At 38.2% G+C, this 21,230-nt stretch overlaps 5 protein-coding genes and 2 non-coding genes across 14 annotated transcripts; 2 read left to right on the top strand and 5 right to left on the bottom strand.

The window, feature by feature from the left end:
• Positions 1–137: 137 nt before the first annotated feature.
• Positions 138–4,873, bottom strand: LOC111806774 (serine/arginine-rich-splicing factor SR34-like). 6 transcript variants are annotated; one of them, XR_002816873.1, is made up of 15 exons: positions 4,766–4,873; positions 4,506–4,597; positions 3,467–3,532; positions 3,301–3,375; positions 3,093–3,201; positions 2,951–2,997; positions 2,803–2,860; positions 2,666–2,715; positions 2,467–2,523; positions 2,246–2,373; positions 2,065–2,166; positions 1,587–1,906; positions 1,300–1,387; positions 754–1,211; positions 628–652 (listed from the first exon to the last, which is right to left on the bottom strand). XR_002816873.1 is itself a non-coding variant. In XM_023692224.1 (14 exons), exons 2-14 carry the CDS (start codon positions 4,590–4,592, stop codon positions 371–373), a joined length of 936 nt encoding a protein of 311 aa, XP_023547992.1. In that variant the 5' UTR covers positions 4,593–4,597; positions 4,766–4,873; the 3' UTR covers positions 138–370. The 6 variants fall into 6 exon arrangements, 1 of the variants encoding a protein (XP_023547992.1); XM_023692224.1 differs by lacking the exons at positions 1,300–1,387; positions 1,587–1,906 and adding an exon at positions 138–374 and having other exon boundaries at positions 534–652; positions 754–787; XR_002816876.1 differs by lacking the exon at positions 1,587–1,906 and having other exon boundaries at positions 587–652; positions 754–787; positions 4,766–4,872.
• Positions 4,874–5,160: 287 nt separating this feature from the next.
• On the top strand, positions 5,161–6,617 carry LOC111807480 (pectinesterase inhibitor 6-like). Its single transcript, XM_023693222.1, has one exon. The coding sequence runs from the start codon at positions 5,709–5,711 to the stop codon at positions 6,318–6,320; it is 612 nt and encodes a 203-aa protein (XP_023548990.1). The 5' UTR covers positions 5,161–5,708; the 3' UTR covers positions 6,321–6,617.
• On the bottom strand, positions 6,428–6,623 carry LOC111807836. The gene has a single exon (XR_002816984.1). It is a non-coding gene; the product is annotated as a U2 spliceosomal RNA (small nuclear RNA).
• A 539-nt stretch (positions 6,624–7,162) lies between these two features.
• Positions 7,163–10,086, bottom strand: LOC111807483 (outer envelope pore protein 16-4, chloroplastic-like). 2 transcript variants are annotated; one of them, XM_023693227.1, is made up of 5 exons: positions 9,914–10,084; positions 9,778–9,829; positions 9,653–9,684; positions 9,514–9,547; positions 7,163–7,709 (listed from the first exon to the last, which is right to left on the bottom strand). In XM_023693227.1, exons 1-5 carry the CDS (start codon positions 9,983–9,985, stop codon positions 7,654–7,656), a joined length of 246 nt encoding a protein of 81 aa, XP_023548995.1. In that variant the 5' UTR covers positions 9,986–10,084; the 3' UTR covers positions 7,163–7,653. The 2 variants fall into 2 exon arrangements, with proteins under 2 accessions (XP_023548995.1, XP_023548994.1); XM_023693226.1 differs by having other exon boundaries at positions 9,514–9,684; positions 9,914–10,086.
• A 136-nt stretch (positions 10,087–10,222) lies between these two features.
• On the top strand, positions 10,223–11,616 carry LOC111807482 (60S ribosomal protein L22-2-like). The gene is made up of 2 exons (XM_023693225.1): positions 10,223–10,543; positions 11,283–11,616. Exons 1-2 carry the CDS (start codon positions 10,308–10,310, stop codon positions 11,425–11,427), a joined length of 381 nt encoding a protein of 126 aa, XP_023548993.1. The 5' UTR covers positions 10,223–10,307; the 3' UTR covers positions 11,428–11,616.
• Positions 11,617–13,443: 1,827 nt separating this feature from the next.
• Positions 13,444–13,639, bottom strand: LOC111807849. The gene has a single exon (XR_002816994.1). It is a non-coding gene; the product is annotated as a U2 spliceosomal RNA (small nuclear RNA).
• A 595-nt stretch (positions 13,640–14,234) lies between these two features.
• Positions 14,235–20,083, bottom strand: LOC111807473 (blue-light photoreceptor PHR2-like). Of its 2 annotated transcripts, XM_023693214.1 has the most exons (5): positions 19,692–20,083; positions 16,226–16,909; positions 15,072–15,301; positions 14,922–14,993; positions 14,235–14,781 (listed from the first exon to the last, which is right to left on the bottom strand). In XM_023693214.1, exons 1-5 carry the CDS (start codon positions 19,941–19,943, stop codon positions 14,697–14,699), a joined length of 1,323 nt encoding a protein of 440 aa, XP_023548982.1. In that variant the 5' UTR covers positions 19,944–20,083; the 3' UTR covers positions 14,235–14,696. The 2 variants fall into 2 exon arrangements, with proteins under 2 accessions (XP_023548982.1, XP_023548981.1); XM_023693213.1 differs by lacking the exon at positions 19,692–20,083 and having other exon boundaries at positions 16,226–17,301.
• Positions 20,084–21,230: the final 1,147 nt, after the last annotated feature.

Genomic DNA, 21,230 nt, shown 5'->3' with positions numbered 1-21,230 from the left:
AAATGAAGTCATAAATATCGAGATAAAACACACGTAAACAAACAAAACTAACCCAAAATTAATTATTTTTTTACGACCATTAATTCTATATATGAACAGTTAATTAAGCTTAATATTTGTTTTTAAAGGTGCTGATATAGAGTATTGATTTAAATTTGAAGTAGCAATATGAAAAATGAGAATTTGGGGAACATTAGAAGCGTCTCCAACCTGAGAATATCCTAAAAAGAATAGCACACATGAAGAGTCCAAACAAAACATAGATACTAACAAGTTTAATGAAAGTCTATTCCAGATAAGTTCACAGATTAATACTCTTATTCCAGCTTCACTCCATGGCTACGGAAATCAACAGCTGCCTCCATCTTCTTCACCTGTTCAAACAGTTGACTCAATGTCAGAACAATTCCGCCACAAAATGTTCCAGCTAAATTACACCATTATTATTAATAGGACGTATGCAAATGAATGGGCATTTACAGTGTCCAAGTAAAGCAGCAGAAATTTCAAAACAAAATAAGAGAAAGCTCTACCGGGAAGGACTCTTGCTCTTGCTCTTGCTTTTGCTCCTGCTTCGGCTCCTGCTTCTGCTCCTGCTAGGGCTTTTGCTTGCTTCACGCCTTTTTGGACTTTTACTAGTACGTTTCTCACGCTGCCACGTAAACCGTATTCATACACAGACACGAAAGACATATCAGTTAAACTTCTAATACGCCGTCCAGTAATGACAAGTTCATAACAGGGATCACTTACATTAGGTGCCGGAGACCTGGATCTTGATCGCGATCTGCAAAAGGTTCAGAAACAACCGAAATTTAAAATCCATGTCTCTTTTACCAAATTGAGCCAAAAGCCTAACGACTCATCCACATTGTATAAGGAGAGAAAGGAAAATAGTATTTTAGTAGTTCAACTATGAAGAAGATATGGCAATTCAAAACTTAAAGATCCAACTGCGAAGACCTAAAAAATTAGAAAACTTTATTCTCCAGGAAACTATATATTATGGACGTCAGTGGACGGGAGAGGAGCATTCTTCCCTACTGTGCCTCAAAAGGTCCATTATGAATCCAGATAGTGCGTCCTATAGCTTGGCAAATCTTGCAGCAGAAAATGTAAATGAAAGTGATGATGACTTCCAAGTCCAAATAGCACTTAGTTCAAGATATCCAGCTCTATTATTGCAATCCATGATCTTCTTGGATCCAAATCTAGCACCCATGGACATTGCATTGCTAAAAGCATTAGAATAGAGGTACCAGAAGGTTTTCAAAGCTGCCCATCTAAAAAACAGCATACCTTCTCAACCAAAAGCATTGAAGACAATTGAATCATATTCCATCAAGATCCTAATATCCAATCCCCAGTATGCCGCATATTTCCATATCTAAAAAACAAACAAGTGATTTTCACACACAAAGAGGACAACAATGAAAGAAATTCGACTCATTTCTTAACTATCCCAGCTGTTGAACAACATTCACAATTGATAAAGGGGAAGGACGAGGACGAAGAGTTATTAAAAAGAAAGCAGAATCAGATGTAAAATAGTAATAACTAAATTGAGTCAAATAGATAAAGTTTACCCAACATTCCAATAGAGGGCCGACACATTGCCCAGACTAATTTGAAGTCTGTCCAGTATTCATCTCCACCATTCCAAGAATGCATCCAAGACTTGGGAAGGGTGGGTTTCACATTCAAGAGAATTGTACAAGCCACAATACCGCATGCAAACACATAGCATCCAGAAAGGTAATATCAAATCCATTGCTAAACTTAAAACCACTTGCTGGCCCGTGCTTGAGCAATACAAAAGAATTAGTTCACTTTCAGTACATTAATGTTGTCTATTTGACCCAGTCTAACATTCTGCCCAATGCTAGACGGGTGCAAAAAACAAATCCTGCTCGAGTGACAACAAACTCAGATATATAAATATAGATAAACAATGAGCAGGCCGCAGTTAGATTTTATTAAAAGATAATAATAATAAAAGTGAATAAAATAAAATTAAAGAACATAAGAATGAATGATTATAGTTAATAAAATGAGAAAACATACCCTGAAAGAGCTGATGACTTTGATCGTGAACGAGCAGGGGAAGCAGACCTTGATCGGGATTTTACAGGTGACCGCTGGGAAGATTTACCCTTAGGAGACTTGCTGCTCAAAAAGTTGATAAAATATTTAATTCAAGACAGGATTGTGCTAAGACTAATTTAATAGTAAAACATATACCTACCTCCTACTGCGACTCTTGCTCCTACTTCGACCTCTACTACGACTGCGACTATAACTCCGCCCTCTAGAGTATGACCGCCCACGACTAGGACTCTTGGATGAATCTCTCTTTGAATCATATTCCCTCACCTACAAAATTAAAATTAAAATAGGTGAGAGACAAGAAGGCAATCATAAAAAAATAAAAATAAAAATTATAGATCAAGAAGGCATTGTTCATACACGAACATAAGACCGGGAAAATGCATTACGGAACTCAGAGTCATCCAGTTTTTTAATCTGCAGTGACAAGTACACATATCTTAGCATATCACAAAACCAAAGCTTAAGCTCTTGAAGTCATAGGGGCAATCCAGTATGCCAGGTGATCATTAAGGCTCAACATTCCAAAATTCTTAGAACAGAGATAAAATTGACTTACTGCATATTTCATGTCATCATAGTTGGTGTAATCCACAATCCCTGTGGTTCCTACAGGACATTGAAATGAATAGCTATTTAGTTTTCAATGTCATGTTAGAGAGAATTCGAAGTCAGCTTCATCAGTAGGTATCTTACCACTACCATCACGGAACACTTGGGAGAAACAAACATCCCCAGCTCTCCGCATGTGATCCTTCAACATTAAATAATATGAGATCAGTGTTGATTAAAAAATTTTGAGTGACAGGCACATAAATTTCATGCCAAATAGAATGATGCTTACCTTTAAGTCTTGCCACGAAGCAGAAGAAGGTAATCCTGTGACTAATACTACATGGACAGAAAAACATATATTACAACATCCAGTATTTACAATGTCAAAACATTGTAACATTGTACGGTGCATCACAGAAACGGTCATATACCACGAAAGTCAGAACGTCGAGATACTCCACGCCCACCTCGGCTGCTTCCATGACTACTATAACGATCACTAGATGATGAATGACCACGACCACCATGAGCAAGTTCCACCTAAAAATGCAAACAAACAATGCATAAACTACAACTATAAAGCAATCAAGTACAAAACAATCAATTTTTGCAACAATTGAAAAAGACTTGGTGACTCACGCGCAACCTATGGCCATCAAAATCATAGCCATCGCGACCACGAATTGCATCTTGAGCATCTTCTGCATCTTCGAACTACATTCACTCAATCCATATTGATAACATAAGTAATGTGTTTGAAAAGAAAGAGAATATATAGTACCACCACATGCGAAAAAAAACCCACCTCAACAAATGCATAACCAGGAGGCCTTGGTGGAACCTTGAGATCAATGTGGGCTATGCGACCATACTACAATTAAATGCCAAGAGAGAACAGACTTAAATTAAATACTTCGACCAAATAAAACTCCAAAATTATTTTAATTCTGTCTCGGATTATCTTGAACCTTTAAGAAAGAAAAATCACATAATATACATCTATATTTTATTTTTTATAAGAAACTGAGTTTCCATTGTGATAAATGACAGAATATACAAGCGTCTACAAAAAAAAAAAAAAAAAAAAAAAAAAAAAAAAAAAAAAAAAAAAAAAANGATAATAACAAAAGGCTCAATCAACAAACCACTAAAAGGAATTAAATATAATCGCCTCCCACCTTTCTACCTGTGGAAAGATTTTGCTATTCCTCTCAAGCTAAATGACAACATAATGGCGAAAAAACAAGTTCGCTATGGGATCATTGCTCTGTCATAAAAGGAGGGTTCAGGTGCACCTCCTAAATCATAGAACACCACCCTCTATTACGTGTCGGCAACACCAAAAAAAAGTCTCTAGAGATGGTCCTTAGTATCCACCCTCCGGTGCAAAACTTGTCACTTACAGCATTACACTAAGGAATTTTGACCTTCCAAACAGACCCTAAATTTCCACGCGTATTTAGTTGCTTGTTAAATTATTTATAAAAGATCATGAACGGTAAAGACATAATTAACTCCGAGAACTTTCAAATTGCACGAGTAAGTCCCAAATTAACTCTCGAAGGATGTCTAGCATTTAAACATACGTCTATAATTTAAAAGTGGGAATTACTCCTATATTTGTAAGGACTGCATTAGTTATAAGGTCATCACAATTATCGAAAGCAAAATACTTAGCGTTCTACGCTTGCACTCCTACTTAAATAAGAACAATTTACAGTCGACTCAATAAAGAAAATTCATCATCCATAACATGCAGCACCAAAATGACAGACAATTACATGGTTTAAGCGCTCCACACAGGCGCCAAAACGTCATGCGCAAACAAAATTAAGAAAACATACCTTGTAAAATAAATCTTCCACTTCTTTTTCACGTATATCACCCGGGAGATTGCCAACATAGACTGTTCTGCTGGCACGGCTGCTCATTTTCCCTAAACAGATGAAACGTACATATGGATAACATTACCGATTATAACTAACGAGAAACGGAGAACATAGAAACAGAAACTATGAAATCTAATCACCGTACAATATTAAACTCGTAGAATGTTTTGTACTCAAATTAATTAATCAAGATTCGACGTTTGATTGAAGGTTACCTCGAATCCGATCTGTAGGTGACAAAGCGCAGAGGCGAGAGGACTGAATATTAGGGCTTTGAAATCGAAGATTGGTAGTGCGAGTAAATATATAGTACGATTATGATATTCTGCATCGCGTTGCACAGTAATTTGCTGGATGTTACTAACTACACATAATATGTGCCATGTGGCAATCCTTTTCTAAAATAAAATACGCATATTTATCCCCTTTTTGCACCCAACCCCCTCGATTGTGTACATATTCCACATCAGACCCCTAACTTTTAAATATTCTATTTTAGACCCTACTTTTTAAATATTAAATAAAATTTGAGAGTGACTTTTAATCTTTACCAAGTATGGAAATTTATAGTTAAAAAATAATGGAGTTTCTATTCCATATAATATTGAAGTATATCCATATTCTCGTAGTACTAGAAATTCCCTCCATAACGTTCGTGTCACGTGATTTCAGGTGCCTCTTTGCTTCGCACTAATTGAGCTTCTTTCTAGCTTCAACTCGAGCTTGGACCAACCCGTTTAAGCTCTGAAATTTCAACGAAGAAGACATGTTTTTACTCCTGAAACCAAATAAGTCGGGTAATATGATCGGGTAAATTCTTGTTTTCCTAGTAAATTGAACAATTTTCCCCCTTCTGACTTGTTTTTGGTTAGAAGTTCAATCCATGTACAGAAGTCTCATGATCTATAAGTCAAAGATGTATGGTAAATTCTGGTAATACAGATACCAAATTGTCCTAGATTTCCTTTATTCCAAAGTTCATGAGAACATGAACAAGACCCTTTTCCCCACTATATAATCCACCCCCAAAACTCGTTAATTTAAAAATCTTATTCACAAATCACATAAGTGTGCTGATATTATCGAGAGGTAGGTTCCATTTCCGCACCCCTTTTCCACCTCTCCAACTCTCTACTTCTTTCGGACATTTCATCGAACATGTTGCGTGCACCCAGTTCGAGAGCATCAATCGCAATCATTTTTGCCCTCATCTCTATTCTCCCATGGCCGACACACTCCGCCAAAAAGAGCTATGTCCAAGAAGCCTGCAGCGTAACACAACACCAAGATCTCTGTATCCAATTACTGACGCCATTTTCAAGCAGCGCCAAGCGAAGCCCCACGAAATGGGCGCGAGCGGCCGTGTCGGTGACAATATCAGAGGCTAAAACCGTGGCGCGATTCCTGGGGAGGGTGAAGAACAACAAGCGGCTCATGGGGAGAAACAGGGCCGCAGTTTCCGACTGTGTGGAGGTCTTCGAAGCCGCCATTGATGAGCTCCATAGGTCACTTGGGGTTCTTAGAAGACTAAGTAAGAGGAATTTTGACGCCCAAATGGGGGATCTCAATACGTGGGTTAGCGCAGCGCTGACCAATGAAGATACTTGCGTGGATGGATTTGGAGGGGAAAGTGGAAAAGTAGTGAATTTGATAAGGAATCGCGCGGTGAAGGCTGGTTATATTACAAGTAATGCACTCGCCTTGATTTCCAAACTGGCTGCCTCGGGCTTCCAAACTGTACTGCCCCGAAACAGTAAGAGAAGACAGTAACCATTAAAGATTAAATATAATTACAATATGTATCACTATCCTGCAAAGAAATAAATGAATCTAATGTTATAGAACAACATACGAATGAATATTGGGCTTATATATTGGAGGGGTGCGCCAAGCCCAAGCTATAGTGCAGCACATGGGCGATGCTCGAGGGCCCCAGTAGCAAGCTACTGTAGTGGACCCTCCCCCTTGAAAAATTAATTTAATATCATGTGGGCCGATGGCCCACGTATCAGATATTAAACTGATAAGAACAGATACTACACTTGATCTTAGCCAAAAGGCCGAGAAAGGTATGAATTGCCCAGCCTTCCAACAGCGTTTTTATAGCCTCCTTCTCTCTCCATTTTCTGGAACTAATCGATGTGGGACAAAGCCTTATGTATATAAAATTTGCATAGTTTCCAACCATTGTGATTAATTTTGTGTATAACTTCACATATATTTTGAATTAAAAGATTCAAAATCCATTATATATGTTGTTAAAATTTCATTTGAACATCGTTAATGTTTAATTCTCATATGTGTAAGTGGGTATGAATCATTTTTTTTTAATTAATATTAACATTTTGTTCACCTTCTCCTGTTACTCCATTTTATTTACTTAATTTAGGAAGGTGTATTTTATTTGTTGGTATTTTAGTAAGAAAAGGAAAGTAATGTTATTTAGGTAATGTCTAAATTGATTTATTTGAAAAAACTCACATTCTATCGAGTTAGGTTGCATTTGGGAATTTGAATTTTCTTACGCAACTTACTTTCGAGGTTTACATATGGTTGCAATTTGGTTCCTCTATCTGCCTTTTTATAAATATTAAACTTACGGTAAATCGTAATGGAAGGCTAAATATCATACAAGATATTTGTCTATCAAATATGATGCCTACAGTAAACCGTAATGGAAGGTAAAATATCCTCAATCATACAAGATATTTGACTATAATATACTATACGATAGTTTTTCATCTTTAGTAAACATCATCTTTAGTAGAGCAGTCATTGTAGGCCACTAGAAAGCTGGTACACGGCTTTTCCATCATTTACAGCTTTTAACTCACCAGAAGTTAGCTGCAATTGTGAAGAATTGAGTGGAAACGACATAACGAGGTTCCGGTCCCTCCCTCCTTCAACCGATACAGGACCAACATTTGCTGAATTTTGGGCATGCAGCATGTCATTCACAAGTAATGGAAATGGATTGAATGGTGAATACCTCATGGTTTTGTTCTTCCCACAAGAGGTATTCTAAAGTGATCTTGAATATTCAGCTGCAGCACTGAAGGCAGACACAAGGGCAGCCATCCCAACAACCTGCGACCAACTTCTTCTAGTCCTTGTAGCAATTGCAGCTCCTGCGACCGCACCCGCAATCGATCTGTTTAGCTGCCAAATGGGGGGAAAACAAAACAAAAAGGAGATTTAAAGATTCATTTCCAAAAGTTTCTCTTAACATAGTGTCTAAATAGATAGTATTTCTGGCATCATAATCGTTCGAAATATGATAGTCAAAATGAAAGCAAAAATCACCTGTTTAGCAAACATACATGCCCAAAAAGATGCTGCATATCTCATATCCCAATACTTGTAAGCCAAGCAATAGGTGTTGAATATAAGATATGCAACAACTAAGGACCAAACTTTTTCAACCAAGAAACCCGAACTTTCATCCAGAGAAAATGAGGCAAAAAAAAAAAAAAAAAAGCAANCAGCAAAAGACAGGTCTATAAAAACGGCTGCCCAAAAAAAGGATGCCAACCAGAACCTAACCTACAAGAAAAGCTCTAATCCAAAAGAGTACAGGCCTAACGGATAATTTCAAAAACTCGACACGAACACCCACGACCAGACATAAAACGCAGCAAGTATCGAACCTCCTCTCGGCATGCCAAAGAAAACTGTAAATTTCGATGTACTTTTTAGAACAGGAAACAGTTGTAGTATGATACGGCAAGTCTCAACATATTAAGCAGTAACTATCTTTTTCTTTTAAACAAGATACATGAAGGCACAATAAATTCTCGATGTAAATATAAGTCTACATAAATGGTTGTCGAATTCGAGAGACAATTATGACTATTGAGGTTTCATCTACCAAGAGACAACACTAATAATTCCAAGTTAAAAGGTGTTTCTTTCTTCAGCCACAATTGCAACATAATTGGAGAAAGCTCGTCACATAAATGACTCGGGATTTCTACATAAGTTTTTAAATGTGTATTTCAACGACCTTAACTTTTACGTAACCAAAAATAAGGACGAATAACAATAAAACTACTAAAAAAGGCTTTAAGACACATATAACATGATAAACTGTAAAAAGGGGAGATTGTTCCTCTCCGGTTAAATGATATCATCCAAATCCTTGCTAGTGTCGTTTATATATCCACTCACCCATTTTTTTCCCTCAAAAAATACTCAGGTGGTAAGAATTGAGCCATTCCTGGTCATCCTAGACAACCTTCACTCAAAATCCTGTTAAAATTTAAGAGATACCCAAATAAATATTTTGAAAGTAGCTGCAAAAATGTGGCTCATGCCATAATTAGGGTGCAGGTATAATACAAATCCATATGTGCTTATCATAAGTTGTGTGTGTATATATATATATATATATTAGATAACTTGTAGGATCTAGATACACAAAGCATTCAATAGAAATCGAGTCAAAGTTCTGGGAATGTAGTTAGGTGTCACGGTCATGCTTGTCCAAGACATGTTGCCTATGGCCGCATGCCCGTTACATGACAACCTTCACGGTGGATCACATTCAAACAAAGGAAAATGGTGAAAACGAATCATTTCATGAGTGTAACTAACCCAATCATTCTTCCTTCTGTATCTTTGAATCCCACAGAGTGTCAGAGTAAAAGTTACAGCAACAAGTCCTATAACCCAATATCTTTAGCTACTTCTTTGACCAGAACAATGTTGGATGATGGAAGTCCCACGTCGACTAATTTAGCGAATGATCATGGGTTTATAAACAAAGAATACTCTCTCCATTGGTACGAGGCATTTTGGGGAAACCCAAAGCAAAGCCATGAGAGCTTATGCTCAAAGTGGACAATATCATACGATTGTGGAGAGTCGTGTTCGTCTAACAAACAAAACCAAGCAAAAAAGAATCAGCCACAAACACAGCTCAACAATCTGTAAAGGCCAAAACGCTAAGACAATCAACCATTACCACATTGAAAGCCGTTCTTTCCAACAGACTTCGCCTGAAAAATAGACCACAAAGACACTTTCAAATCGGACAAACGCCACAATGCTACCATCTCATCCAAATAATCGGAAATCAAAACAAAATAGCAAGTATATGATACCACGAAAGCAGCATGGTCGACGCCACTGAGGCCTGTAAGAGAGAAAACGAATGAAATGAAGAAGAGAAATTGCAATAAGAATCAAAGGAATAAAATATATTGTCGAAATTTGTGCTTCAGATTACCATTTTTACGAGAATTGTACGGACCCATACACAAGCCCCATAGAGCGCCGGCCTGAACATGAGCAGGGGAAAGAGATTCAGATGGAGAAGTTACAGAAAACGAATCATAGTTCAAGAAATTGTTCGTGAAGTTCACCGTTCCGACGCGAATGGTGGATTCGACGGCGAGGGAAGAACATGGAACGACGCCGTTGAGCTCGTCTTCCATCTTTCAGTTCTCAAGTTCCTTGGGGAGTCGTATGCAGCAAAATTTGTTTATAATAATAAAAATAAATCCACATTTCTTAATGGATTAGTTTTACAATATAAAATTAATTTGGATTATTGAAAAATGAGGCTATTTTTACAAATTCGAATTAAAATGGGTTATGTTTACAAATTCGAATTAAAATGGGCTATTTATGCTTAAAGAAAACCTTTCTTCTTAGTCCTTCGTGCTTTTAAGCTACTCAAAACCCTAAATTGAGCGCCGTTTGTTCTATACATCTTGAGGAAGTTAGGGCGCCAAGCTGCACAGAGCAGAAGCAAAAATGAGCCGTGGAGCAGCCGCATCCGGTGGCCCGAAGGGGAAGAAGAAGGGCGTGACCTTCGTTATCGATTGTGCGAAGCCAGTCGAGGACAAGATTATGGACATCGCTTCCTTGGAGAAGTTTCTTCTCGAGAGGATCAAGGTCGGCGGCAAAGCTGGGGCACTTGGTGACGCTGTCACCGTTACACGTGACAAAAACAAGATCACCGTCAACTCCGATAGCAACTTCTCTAAGAGGTACCAAGTGTTTTGTATTTGTTAATTCTTGTATTATTCTGGATTTGAGACGATGTATATGGTTTTGGATGATTATTGTCCGTGCATTTCTTGAATGTTTGGGAATAAGCGTCGGATTGATGCGTTAGCTGCAGCGGCAGTACTCAGACTACAAACGTTTTGCGGATTGATCGTTGTCTACTGTGATTTTGTTGGAAATTTGTCACATATAGTATTGAATTGTGGAATTGATGAAAATTATTGGGGTTTATTGTACGAATTAATCTTGAGATTTCAGCCATTATCTAGTGTACACGGGAAAGCTACTTCTTTAAGAAGTACTCGTTACCTCATACTAGTTCTTCCAACTCGTCCTGTTGATATTGAAATTGAGATTTCGAGGGATTTCTGGGTCATTTTTAATTTCTCGTCTGTGTAGTCCCTAAATCTATTGTCTTTAGGTATGGTTTCTCTGTGATACGAGGTGGATTACCACTATGTCTTTATTAGTGGAATTTTCTTTGGATACACCTCTGATCTAATTGTATGGGTAATGCGTTTTCTAATTAGTCACCTATTGTAGTTGTAACACTGTACGTATCCATTCTCTTTTTATTAGGATTGATCTTACTATTATATGTACAAGTTTTGAAAGAAGGTGATCGTCACTCTTTAAGTTCATGATTGTTTTGTTTCAAAATAAGCCAGGCCTGTAAACTCCCATCGAACTTCACTGATTGTTCTCTCTTTTGAATCCCAGGTATCTTAAGTACTTGACTAAGAAGTATTTGAAGAAGCACAACGTTAGAGATTGGCTTCGGGTTATTGCTTCGAACAAGGACCGCAACGTCTATGAATTGAGGTACTTCAACATTGCCGAGAACGAGGGCGAGGAAGAAGACTGAGGCTCAAGTCTTACAAATTGGAAGCATTGTTTGCAGTAGGACTAGTTGTTGCGGCCTTTCTCATTTTGAAGGTTGTTGAAATTATATTTCCATACCTCGCCTTGAATTGAGTTATATTATGAGATGATGCAACTCTTGTTTAATTCTGAAGTCTTAATATCTATAAATTTTGATCACGTAGTTCCCTTCTGTCGGTTGGTTTGAAGATATACTCTTCTTTGCTTCTATTTCTGTCTTTTTTGCCACTTTTAATTATCTGTTTAAAAATGTATTTCTTAAAATTTTCCCATTATTAACACAATCATTTAAAAAAAATCATTTTAACCATTCAAACACTTGGAATATGGTAGAAATTTAGAGATAAAACTCTACTCATAAATTGTAACTCATAAATTGTAACTGCCAAACCCACACCGCTAATAGATATTTGTCCTTTTTGAATTTTATCGGGCTTCTCCTCAGCGCTTAAGGGCTTCCCCTCAAAGATTTAAGGAAAATGGGTGTTCTCCTCAGATATTTGTCCTTTTTGAATTTTATCGGGCTTCTCCTCAGCGCTTAAGGGCTTCCCCTCAAAGATTTAAGGAAAACGGGTGTTCTCCTCCTTAACCATTGTAGGATCACATAAACGATTGTTTTGTTCTCCTCCTTAACCATTGTGAGATCACATAAACGTTTCTTAATCAATGTGTGACTATTTTGTCCTCCTCTTTATCCTTAAGATGTGTGACTGTTTTGTCCTCCTCCTCAACCATTGTGTTTTGTTCTCCTCCTTAACAAAACAACTGTATTTTCCATTGTGTTTTGTTCTCCTCTTGTTTGTGTTTTGTTCTCCTCTTGTTTTGTATTTTTTGTTCTCCTCTCTTGTTTGTGTTTTGTTCTCCTCTTGTTTTGTATTTTTTGTTCTCCTTAACCATTGTTTTGTACCTTAACCATTGTGTTTTGTTCTCCTTAACCATTGTTTTGTACCTTAACCATTGTGTTTTGTTCTCCTCTTGTTTTGTACCTTAACTATTGTGTTTTGTTCTCCTCTTGTTTTGTATTTTTTGTTCTCCTCCTTAACCATTGTTCTCCTCTTGTTTTGTATTTTTTGTTCTCCTCTTGTTTTGTATTTTTTGTTCTCCTCCTTAACCATTGTCTTGTACCTTAACACAATTTTGTACCTTAACCATTGTGTTCTCCCGTCCCCATTGGAAGCTTGTGGGATCTCCCATATTGGATCTATNCACCGCTAATAGATATTTGTCCTTTTTGAATTTTATCGGGCTTCTCCTCAGCGCTTAAGGGCTTCCCCTCNGAGCTTGTGGAATCTCCCCATTGGGAGATTGTGGGATCTCACATTGGATCTATAAAGGTTCGATCTATAAACGTGGGAGCTTGTGGGATCTCCCATTGGATCTATAAATGTTCGATCTATANTGGGTGTTCTCCTCAGATATTTGTCCTTTTTGAATTTTATCGGGCTTCTCCTCAGCGCTTAAGGGCTTCCCCTCAAAGATTTAAGGAAAACGGGTGTTCTCCTCCTTAACCATTGTAGGATCACATAAACGATTGTTTTGTTCTCCTCCTTAACCATTGTGAGATCACATAAACGTTTCTTAATCAATGTGTGACTATTTTGTCCTCCTCTTTATCCTTAAGATGTGTGACTGTTTTGTCCTCCTCCTCAACCATTGTGTTTTGTTCTCCTCCTTAACAAAACAACTGTATTTTCCATTGTGTTTTGTTCTCCTCTTGTTTGTGTTTTGTTCTCCTCTTNAGAAGCTTGTGGGATCTCTACATTCCTTAAATGTTAAATAGTTTTTTTTTTTTTTATAAAGTTTTTAAGCCTAACTTTAACTAGTCTAATTTAAATATCTTATCGAATTGAAATGGAATTCATCATTGTAAGAAGCTCTTATCGAAACTAGTCCTAAAATAAATGGTGGAAATGCCTGAATCAGAATTTATCATATAATAAAATTAAATTTAGACGACGAAAATTATTTAGTTGAGTAAAAACTTTAGGGTTTAGGTATGGAGGGGTGCGCCAAGCCCAAGCTTTAGTGCAACGCATGGGCGTCGCTCGAGAGCCCCAGTAGCAAGCTACTGTAGTGGACCCTCCCCCTTGAAAAATTAATTTAATATCATGTGGGCCGATGGCCCACGTATCAGATATTAAACTGATAAGAACAGATACTACACTTGATCTTAGCCAAAAGGCCGAGAAAGGTATGAATTGCCAAGCCTTCCACCAGTGTTTTTATAGCCTCCTCCTCTCTCCATTTTCTTGAACTAATCGATGTGGGACAAAGTCCTCTGAATATTCATTCGTGTTTTGCATTCTGCAATCGCCCCTCAAATTACATGCCCTCCTTTTTATTTTAGAAGGCCTTTGATCACTGTGACAACTACAAAACTCATAGATCGTGGTTTGAAATTCAATCTCATATGGTATGATTTGCATAAAGTTTCAAGCTCAATCTTTCATCACATAGTTCCTTCTCTCCATGTTCTTTTTTCATTCCTAGTTTGAGATAAAATTGATCATCTTAGTTTGTACAAGAAAAATAGAAATTAAAAAAAATGTGAATATTCAGTCTATAAAAATTTAAGATGTTCGACTAGTTTATTTGAAGAGTTAGGTGTCACAATCTCAGCGAGACAACAATTGTATAACACTTATTCCAACCCAGAAATCAAATCAATCGTGAGAAATTCGGAGTTCACGAACAACATTTGAGATAAATGTTTTGGAAACGTTAGCAACAAAATACGTTGAAAACAATTTGGAAAAAAAAAAAAAAACAATGTTATAAGCTAAAAACGAGTAAGCAACAACAACAAATGTGATTGCATATAATCTAGGTAGAAAAAGTGACAATTAGTCATATCCCCTTATAGTACACTTTAGGCATTTTAGCCCTAACGGGTGTAGACATTATTTTAGTGACCAGTCATACACCTCCATATGGACACAATATAAAATAGTAAAGGCCTACCTAAGATGAAAGCATGTAAAAAATGGTTTGGAACAGACATACAGCCATGGACAACACGTTGTTGTCTATGGACAAGCATGATCGGACATCCGACATGCGGCCATAGACAACACGTTTTGGGCAAGCATGATCGTGACACTAGGCGCGGTCTTCTAAGCAAACGGGACAAGGGTCAAGGCAGCCGTGCAGCTGGTATATCAAAGACAATATTTACAAAGGCAATGTAGGGGTTATTGGAAAGATAAAGAAATGACACTACAACATGAGGATATGCCTGCTTTTGAACTCTCCCTAGGCAAGGGCGGCCGTGGAAGCCGTGGCTGGAGAAGGATTAGGCTGTTGTTTCTTTGTTGAATTGCATTTCTTGGTAATGAATCTGCAATAGATCAACAATTGGGTGTGCATTAATATAGTGTTTCAAGAATAAAACCACGAGGATTGCTCATTAGCTCACACCAACTGATCAGCTTTCAATGCAGAAATGTACAGATTTAGATGCATAGATTTGGGCCTTACCTGAAGAAGTCCCTCCATAACAACTCAAACATCACCCAGTTTGTTCCAGTGTCATAGCCACCATCATTCTTCCTGTTAGCACACATAAGAAGATCTTCTCAACAACTAATGTGCCTCAAAAGGAAGATGAAAGAGGTGGGGGATGTGCACCTGGAAACAGTTTTGTTTAACTCGTCGAACACCGAGCGAGGTGAAATGCAACCCGTGGTTAGCCATGGAGAGATTTTGTTTGAAAAGGTAGCACCATATATGCTACTTTGAGCACCGTTGTTCGTCGTGTTCGGTCGTTGGGCTCGGCACTCAGCTGCATATGTTTTAAGCCTATGAAGTGCTTCAGTCTCCCCTCCCACTTGAGGAGTATTAGGAGCTAGCCATCCTTCCTATATGAAGAAGTTAACAATGTTGAGATATTTGAAGAATATTAGGAAGAAGTTTCCACACTCTTATAAGAAATGTTTCGTTTCTCCCTCCAACCGATGTGAGATCTCACAATCCACCCTCCTTGAGGGCCCAACATCCTCGCTAGCACGCCACCCGATGTCTGGCTCTGATACCATTTATAACAGCTCAAGCCCACCACTAGCATATAGTGTCCACTTTGGTTCGTTACATATTGTCGTCAGCCTCACGGTTTTAAAACGCATCTACTAGGGAGAGGTTTTTACACCCTTATAAGGAATGCTTGTTCCCCTCCTCAACCGATGTGGGATCTCACAATCCACCCTCCTTAGGGGTCCAGCGTCCTCAGTGGCACACCACCCGACGTCTAGCTCTAACACCATTTGTAACAGCTCAAGCCCACCATTAGTAGATAATGTCCACTTTGGCCCGTAACGTATCGTCATGAACCTCACAGTTTTAAAATCCGTCTACTAGAGAGAGGTTTCCACACCCTTATGAAAAATGTTTCATTCCCCTCTCTAACCGACGTGGGATCCAATGCCTCTCACACAATTCAAAAGTTGTACCTACTCCCAACCAAGAAACCATAGCCCAAACAGCACAGTGGAAGGTCAATCATGATGCAACTAAATGCCAAACGAACCCCAGAAAGACAATCACAATGTAACATTTTGAGTAAAAAATAAGATACTAAATGAGTTTATCTAATGTTCTTCTCATTTCACCAACCAAGAACTTTTGAAATTAAAGATCAACTATTAAATCATCAAGCATTATTGAAATCAACTTCTCCTGGCAGTAACAAGATTACCCAAATGAACAAAACAGCACAACAATCCCAAAACAAAACGAAATTCAAGCAGCTATGAACAACAAGAACAAGAACAAGAACAAGAACAAACCTTAGACATAGCCACAGGTTGATTGAGATTCAAATCAGACAAAGAAGGAATGTCCCCTGGCTCAACATTACCACGAGAAGGCAAGCCCTTCATCTTATCCAAACCTTCAATCGTCTTCCTCACACTTAATCCTTGAATTTTCTCTTTAAATTCATCATGGCTCGACGGCATATCCTCTATTTTAAACGGAATATCATCAATATGATACAAAGTGCTTCCCCAAAAGTACTTCACCTCAACATTCTCTTCCTTCATCGCACACTCAACCCTCTCCTCTGTCTCCATTTCGTCCTCCGAAACCTCGTAATGAGCATACACTGCATCAGCCCCAATTTCCTTAGCCAATTCAACAAGAACAGTTTCAGGTTTCCCAATTCGAACAACAAGATTAGAGCCTCTCGCCTGGAGATTCTTCCGCAAATCCGAGACAGATTCAATCACAAACGTGGCTGACGACGATTTACCGTAATTTCTCGGATCGAAACAGTAAACAGGCAAGACGGACATGGAATCGTTATTAGCGGAGTTTAGGCATTCGTTATCGTGGAGCCGTAGATCGTTACGGAACCAAACGATGGTAGCTCGACGAAATCCGGCGCCATTGGAGGGCTGTGAGGGGCGGCGAGGGCCTAAAGAAAAAGGGATTTGAAGTGGATTCGCAGAAATGGTGGATTTGAGAGAGATTTTTGGGGGGCAGAGAGAAGAACAGGAAATGGGTAAGCGAGAAAGCGAAAAAGCTTGAGTGGGAACTTCATCCCTCTTAGGCCGCCGAGAAAACAACCCAGAAAATTTGGTTTGGTCGAGAAAACTGGCCGTTGACTGAGACAGAGCGAGAGAAGCGACGGCGAGTTGCGTCGAGTGAACTGGAACGGCCGGCGTTCGATCCTCCGATGAGTTGGGTTCGGAATTTTCGATCACGTTGGAGCTGCGATCCATGATTGTAGCTTGATTTTGATGAGAGCTTCAACAATTTTGCATCGCTCGCTGCGTGTGAGGCGATTTGGAGGGAGTTGGTGGAGTGAGCATTCTTAATTTGAATGTCTTGAAAAAGTACGGCTGCGCCTGTCGCTGGTGAACATCGGCCGTCGCGTTGATATTTAATTTATATTCCAAAATTTTTAATTTAGGTTATTCAATTTATTTAAATAATAACAAATAAAATAAGAGTATTTAACCATCTACTAATTTTAACTTTACATATTTGACCTTAAATAATATTACTGTGGGTGGGTGTAAGAGTCTAAGTCCACCACTAGCACATATTATTTTATTTGAGTTTACCTTTCGAGTCTCCCTCAATATTTTAAAACATGTCTAGTAGGGAGAGGTTTTCACACATTTATAAAAAAAATGTCCACTCTCTCCGGTGTCAACATCCTTACTACCACACCGCCACGTGTCTACCTTCTTCGGGACTCAACCTCCTCGCTGACACATCGTCTAGTGTCTGGCTCTGACACCCTTTATAACTGCCAAAATCCACCACCAGTAGATATTGTCCGCTTTGATATCGTCGTTAGCCTCACGGTTTGAAACGCGTCTGTTGAGGAGAGGTTTTCACACCTTTATACAAAATATTCGTTTCACTCTCCTACCGATGTGAAATCTCACAAGGAGTTTCTCGATTCTTCTTGACTACAGGCTCGGACTTAATTTATTTTATAAAAGTATATTAGAACAAATAAACTAACAATAATAAATAATAAATAATAAATAATAAATTACCTGCATGAAGAAGCAAAGTTGGGCGGAAGGCATGGAAGGTGAGAAAAAGGTGAGGAAGGCATGTTGGAGAAGGGGAGCACGTGCAAATGGGTTAGAAATGGCTGAGCTTGCACGTGCCCTGCTTCTCCAGCAAGAACTTCCTCACCCACTTAGGTCCACAACAAAGCTATGAAGAAGAAGGAAGAAGAAATGATTGGATATTTATAAACAAATCTTTAGGGTTTGAAGAGAGAGAAATAGGATGGAGAAAAAATGTTTGGCATGGCATGCCATACCCCTCATTATTATCATATTTATAAGTAATGCAACAAATTCAATTCATTTCCTTCCTAAAAAACAAAAAAAAAAAAAAAAAAAAAATACCAACTCTATATTTCTTCTCGTTTTTTCGGATTTGAATTTAGTTTCTATATAATTCCTGAAATACCCAAGCCCACTGCTAGCAGATATCATCCTCTTTAAACTTTCCTTTTTGAGCTTCTCCTCAAGATTCTAAAACGCGTCTAGGGAAAGGTTTCTACACCCTTATAAAGGTGGAAAGTTTTTTATTGTACTTCTTTTAGGGTTTGCGTGTATGATATGATATGAGAAAGTTCTTTATTATTACGAGGGAATTGGTTATGAAAAATTAATGATATTTAACGTATTGTTAGATGATATATTATTAAAAAAAATAGTTCAAATTAAAAGAAAAATAGTATACACGCTATATAAGAGTAGTACGGAAACGCTTACGGAAAGTTAAAGGGTATTGTTGTAATTTTGAAAAAATAAAAGGGTATTTTTATAATTTAGGAAGAATGGGATAGATTGAGAGTGAGGTAAGAGTGGAATGTAGAGGGAGACTTTTGAAGGACAAGCGTGTTGGGTTTTAGAAAGGGACATGTTTTGGTTGTAAGAGAAATAAATGCTTTGTTGCGAAGGAACAAACAACGTTGTTTATTGTTTTCTACAAGCAAAGTTTCATGAACATGTTTCACTTTTTATAGAGGAGAAGAACAGCGACAGAACTAAAAAAGGGCCGTACTTGTTGTGTTGTATGTGTTGTATTGTGTTGTGTTGGGTTTCAAATCTTGGTCCCTCCGATTCATTGCATTCTACAACAATAATGGGTGGGTTGCTTGTTGCCCATTCATACATCATTCCTCCCTCTGCATTTTCCTTTTTCTCTTGTTTGGCAAAAAGAATAGTGAAGTGTTCGATTTTGCTTACGTCGTTATGTTCCTATGATTCGAGGTTAAAATTTTGAGTAAGCTTATTACGTTACATCGTGAAGTAGAAAAATTCGAACTGGTAAGAACGTCTTGCCTCTCGGTAAAGTTCTAATTTTTGGCATTATGGTTAGTAAATTTCCTTTCCTTGGTTAAGTATGAAACACGTTATTTACGCTCACTCGCAACTGTAAGATCCCACATCGATTTGATAGGAAAACAAAACATTCCTTAGTGTGAAATTTTTTTCCTAATAGATGCGTTTTGAAACTCGAAGGTTGAAGGTGATATGTAACGAGGTAAACAATATCTGTTAGTGGTGGGTTTGGGCTGTTACACGGAGCTAGACACCAGATGATGTGCTAGCGAGGAGGCTGACCCTACATCAATTGAAGAGGGGAACAAAGCATTTCTTGATGTAAAAATTTCTCCCTGCTAGACACGTTTTAAAATCGTGAGGCTAATGACAATACTAACGGGTTAAAATAGACAATATCTGTTAGCGGTGGGCTAAANGATTTGAGAGAGATTTTTGGGGGGCAGAGAGAAGAACAGGAAATGGGTAAGCGAGAAAGCGAAAAAGCTTGAGTGGGAACTTCATCCCTCTTAGGCCGCCGAGAAAACAACCCAGAAAATTTGGTTTGGTCGAGAAAACTGGCCGTTGACTGAGACAGAGCGAGAGAAGCGACGGCGAGTTGCGTCGAGTGAACTGGAACGGCCGGCGTTCGATCCTCCGATGAGTTGGGTTCGGAATTTTCGATCACGTTGGAGCTGCGATCCATGATTGTAGCTTGATTTTGATGAGAGCTTCAACAATTTTGCATCGCTCGCTGCGTGTGAGGCGATTTGGAGGGAGTTGGTGGAGTGAGCATTCTTAATTTGAATGTCTTGAAAAAGTACGGCTGCGCCTGTCGCTGGTGAACATCGGCCGTCGCGTTGATATTTAATTTATATTCCAAAATTTTTAATTTAGGTTATTCAATTTATTTAAATAATAACAAATAAAATAAGAGTATTTAACCATCTACTAATTTTAACTTTACATATTTGACCTTAAATAATATTACTGTGGGTGGGTGTAAGAGTCTAAGTCCACCACTAGCACATATTATTTTATTTGAGTTTACCTTTCGAGTCTCCCTCAATATTTTAAAACATGTCTAGTAGGGAGAGGTTTTCACACATTTATAAAAAAAATGTCCACTCTCTCCGGTGTCAACATCCTTACTACCACACCGCCACGTGTCTACCTTCTTCGGGACTCAACCTCCTCGCTGACACATCGTCTAGTGTCTGGCTCTGACACCCTTTATAACTGCCAAAATCCACCACCAGTAGATATTGTCCGCTTTGATATCGTCGTTAGCCTCACGGTTTGAAACGCGTCTGTTGAGGAGAGGTTTTCACACCTTTATACAAAATATTCGTTTCACTCTCCTACCGATGTGAAATCTCACAAGGAGTTTCTCGATTCTTCTTGACTACAGGCTCGGACTTAATTTATTTTATAAAAGTATATTAGAACAAATAAACTAACAATAATAAATAATAAATAATAAATAATAAATTACCTGCATGAAGAAGCAAAGTTGGGCGGAAGGCATGGAAGGTGAGAAAAAGGTGAGGAAGGCATGTTGGAGAAGGGGAGCACGTGCAAATGGGTTAGAAATGGCTGAGCTTGCACGTGCCCTGCTTCTCCAGCAAGAACTTCCTCACCCACTTAGGTCCACAACAAAGCTATGAAGAAGAAGGAAGAAGAAATGATTGGATATTTATAAACAAATCTTTAGGGTTTGAAGAGAGAGAAATAGGATGGAGAAAAAATGTTTGGCATGGCATGCCATACCCCTCATTATTATCATATTTATAAGTAATGCAACAAATTCAATTCATTTCCTTCCTAAAAAACAAAAAAAAAAAAAAAAAAAACGTACCAACTCTATATTTCTTCTCGTTTTTTCGGATTTGAATTTAGTTTCTATATAATTCCTGAAATACCCAAGCCCACTGCTAGCAGATATCATCCTCTTTAAACTTTCCTTTTTGAGCTTCTCCTCAAGATTCTAAAA

This window comes from Cucurbita pepo, chromosome LG12, assembly GCF_002806865.2.
Source record: "Cucurbita pepo subsp. pepo cultivar mu-cu-16 chromosome LG12, ASM280686v2, whole genome shotgun sequence".
NCBI classification, from domain to species: domain Eukaryota; kingdom Viridiplantae; phylum Streptophyta; class Magnoliopsida; order Cucurbitales; family Cucurbitaceae; genus Cucurbita; species Cucurbita pepo.
The sequence above is the reverse complement of the archived record's forward strand: the minus strand, read 5'-3'. Positions and strand labels throughout refer to the sequence as shown.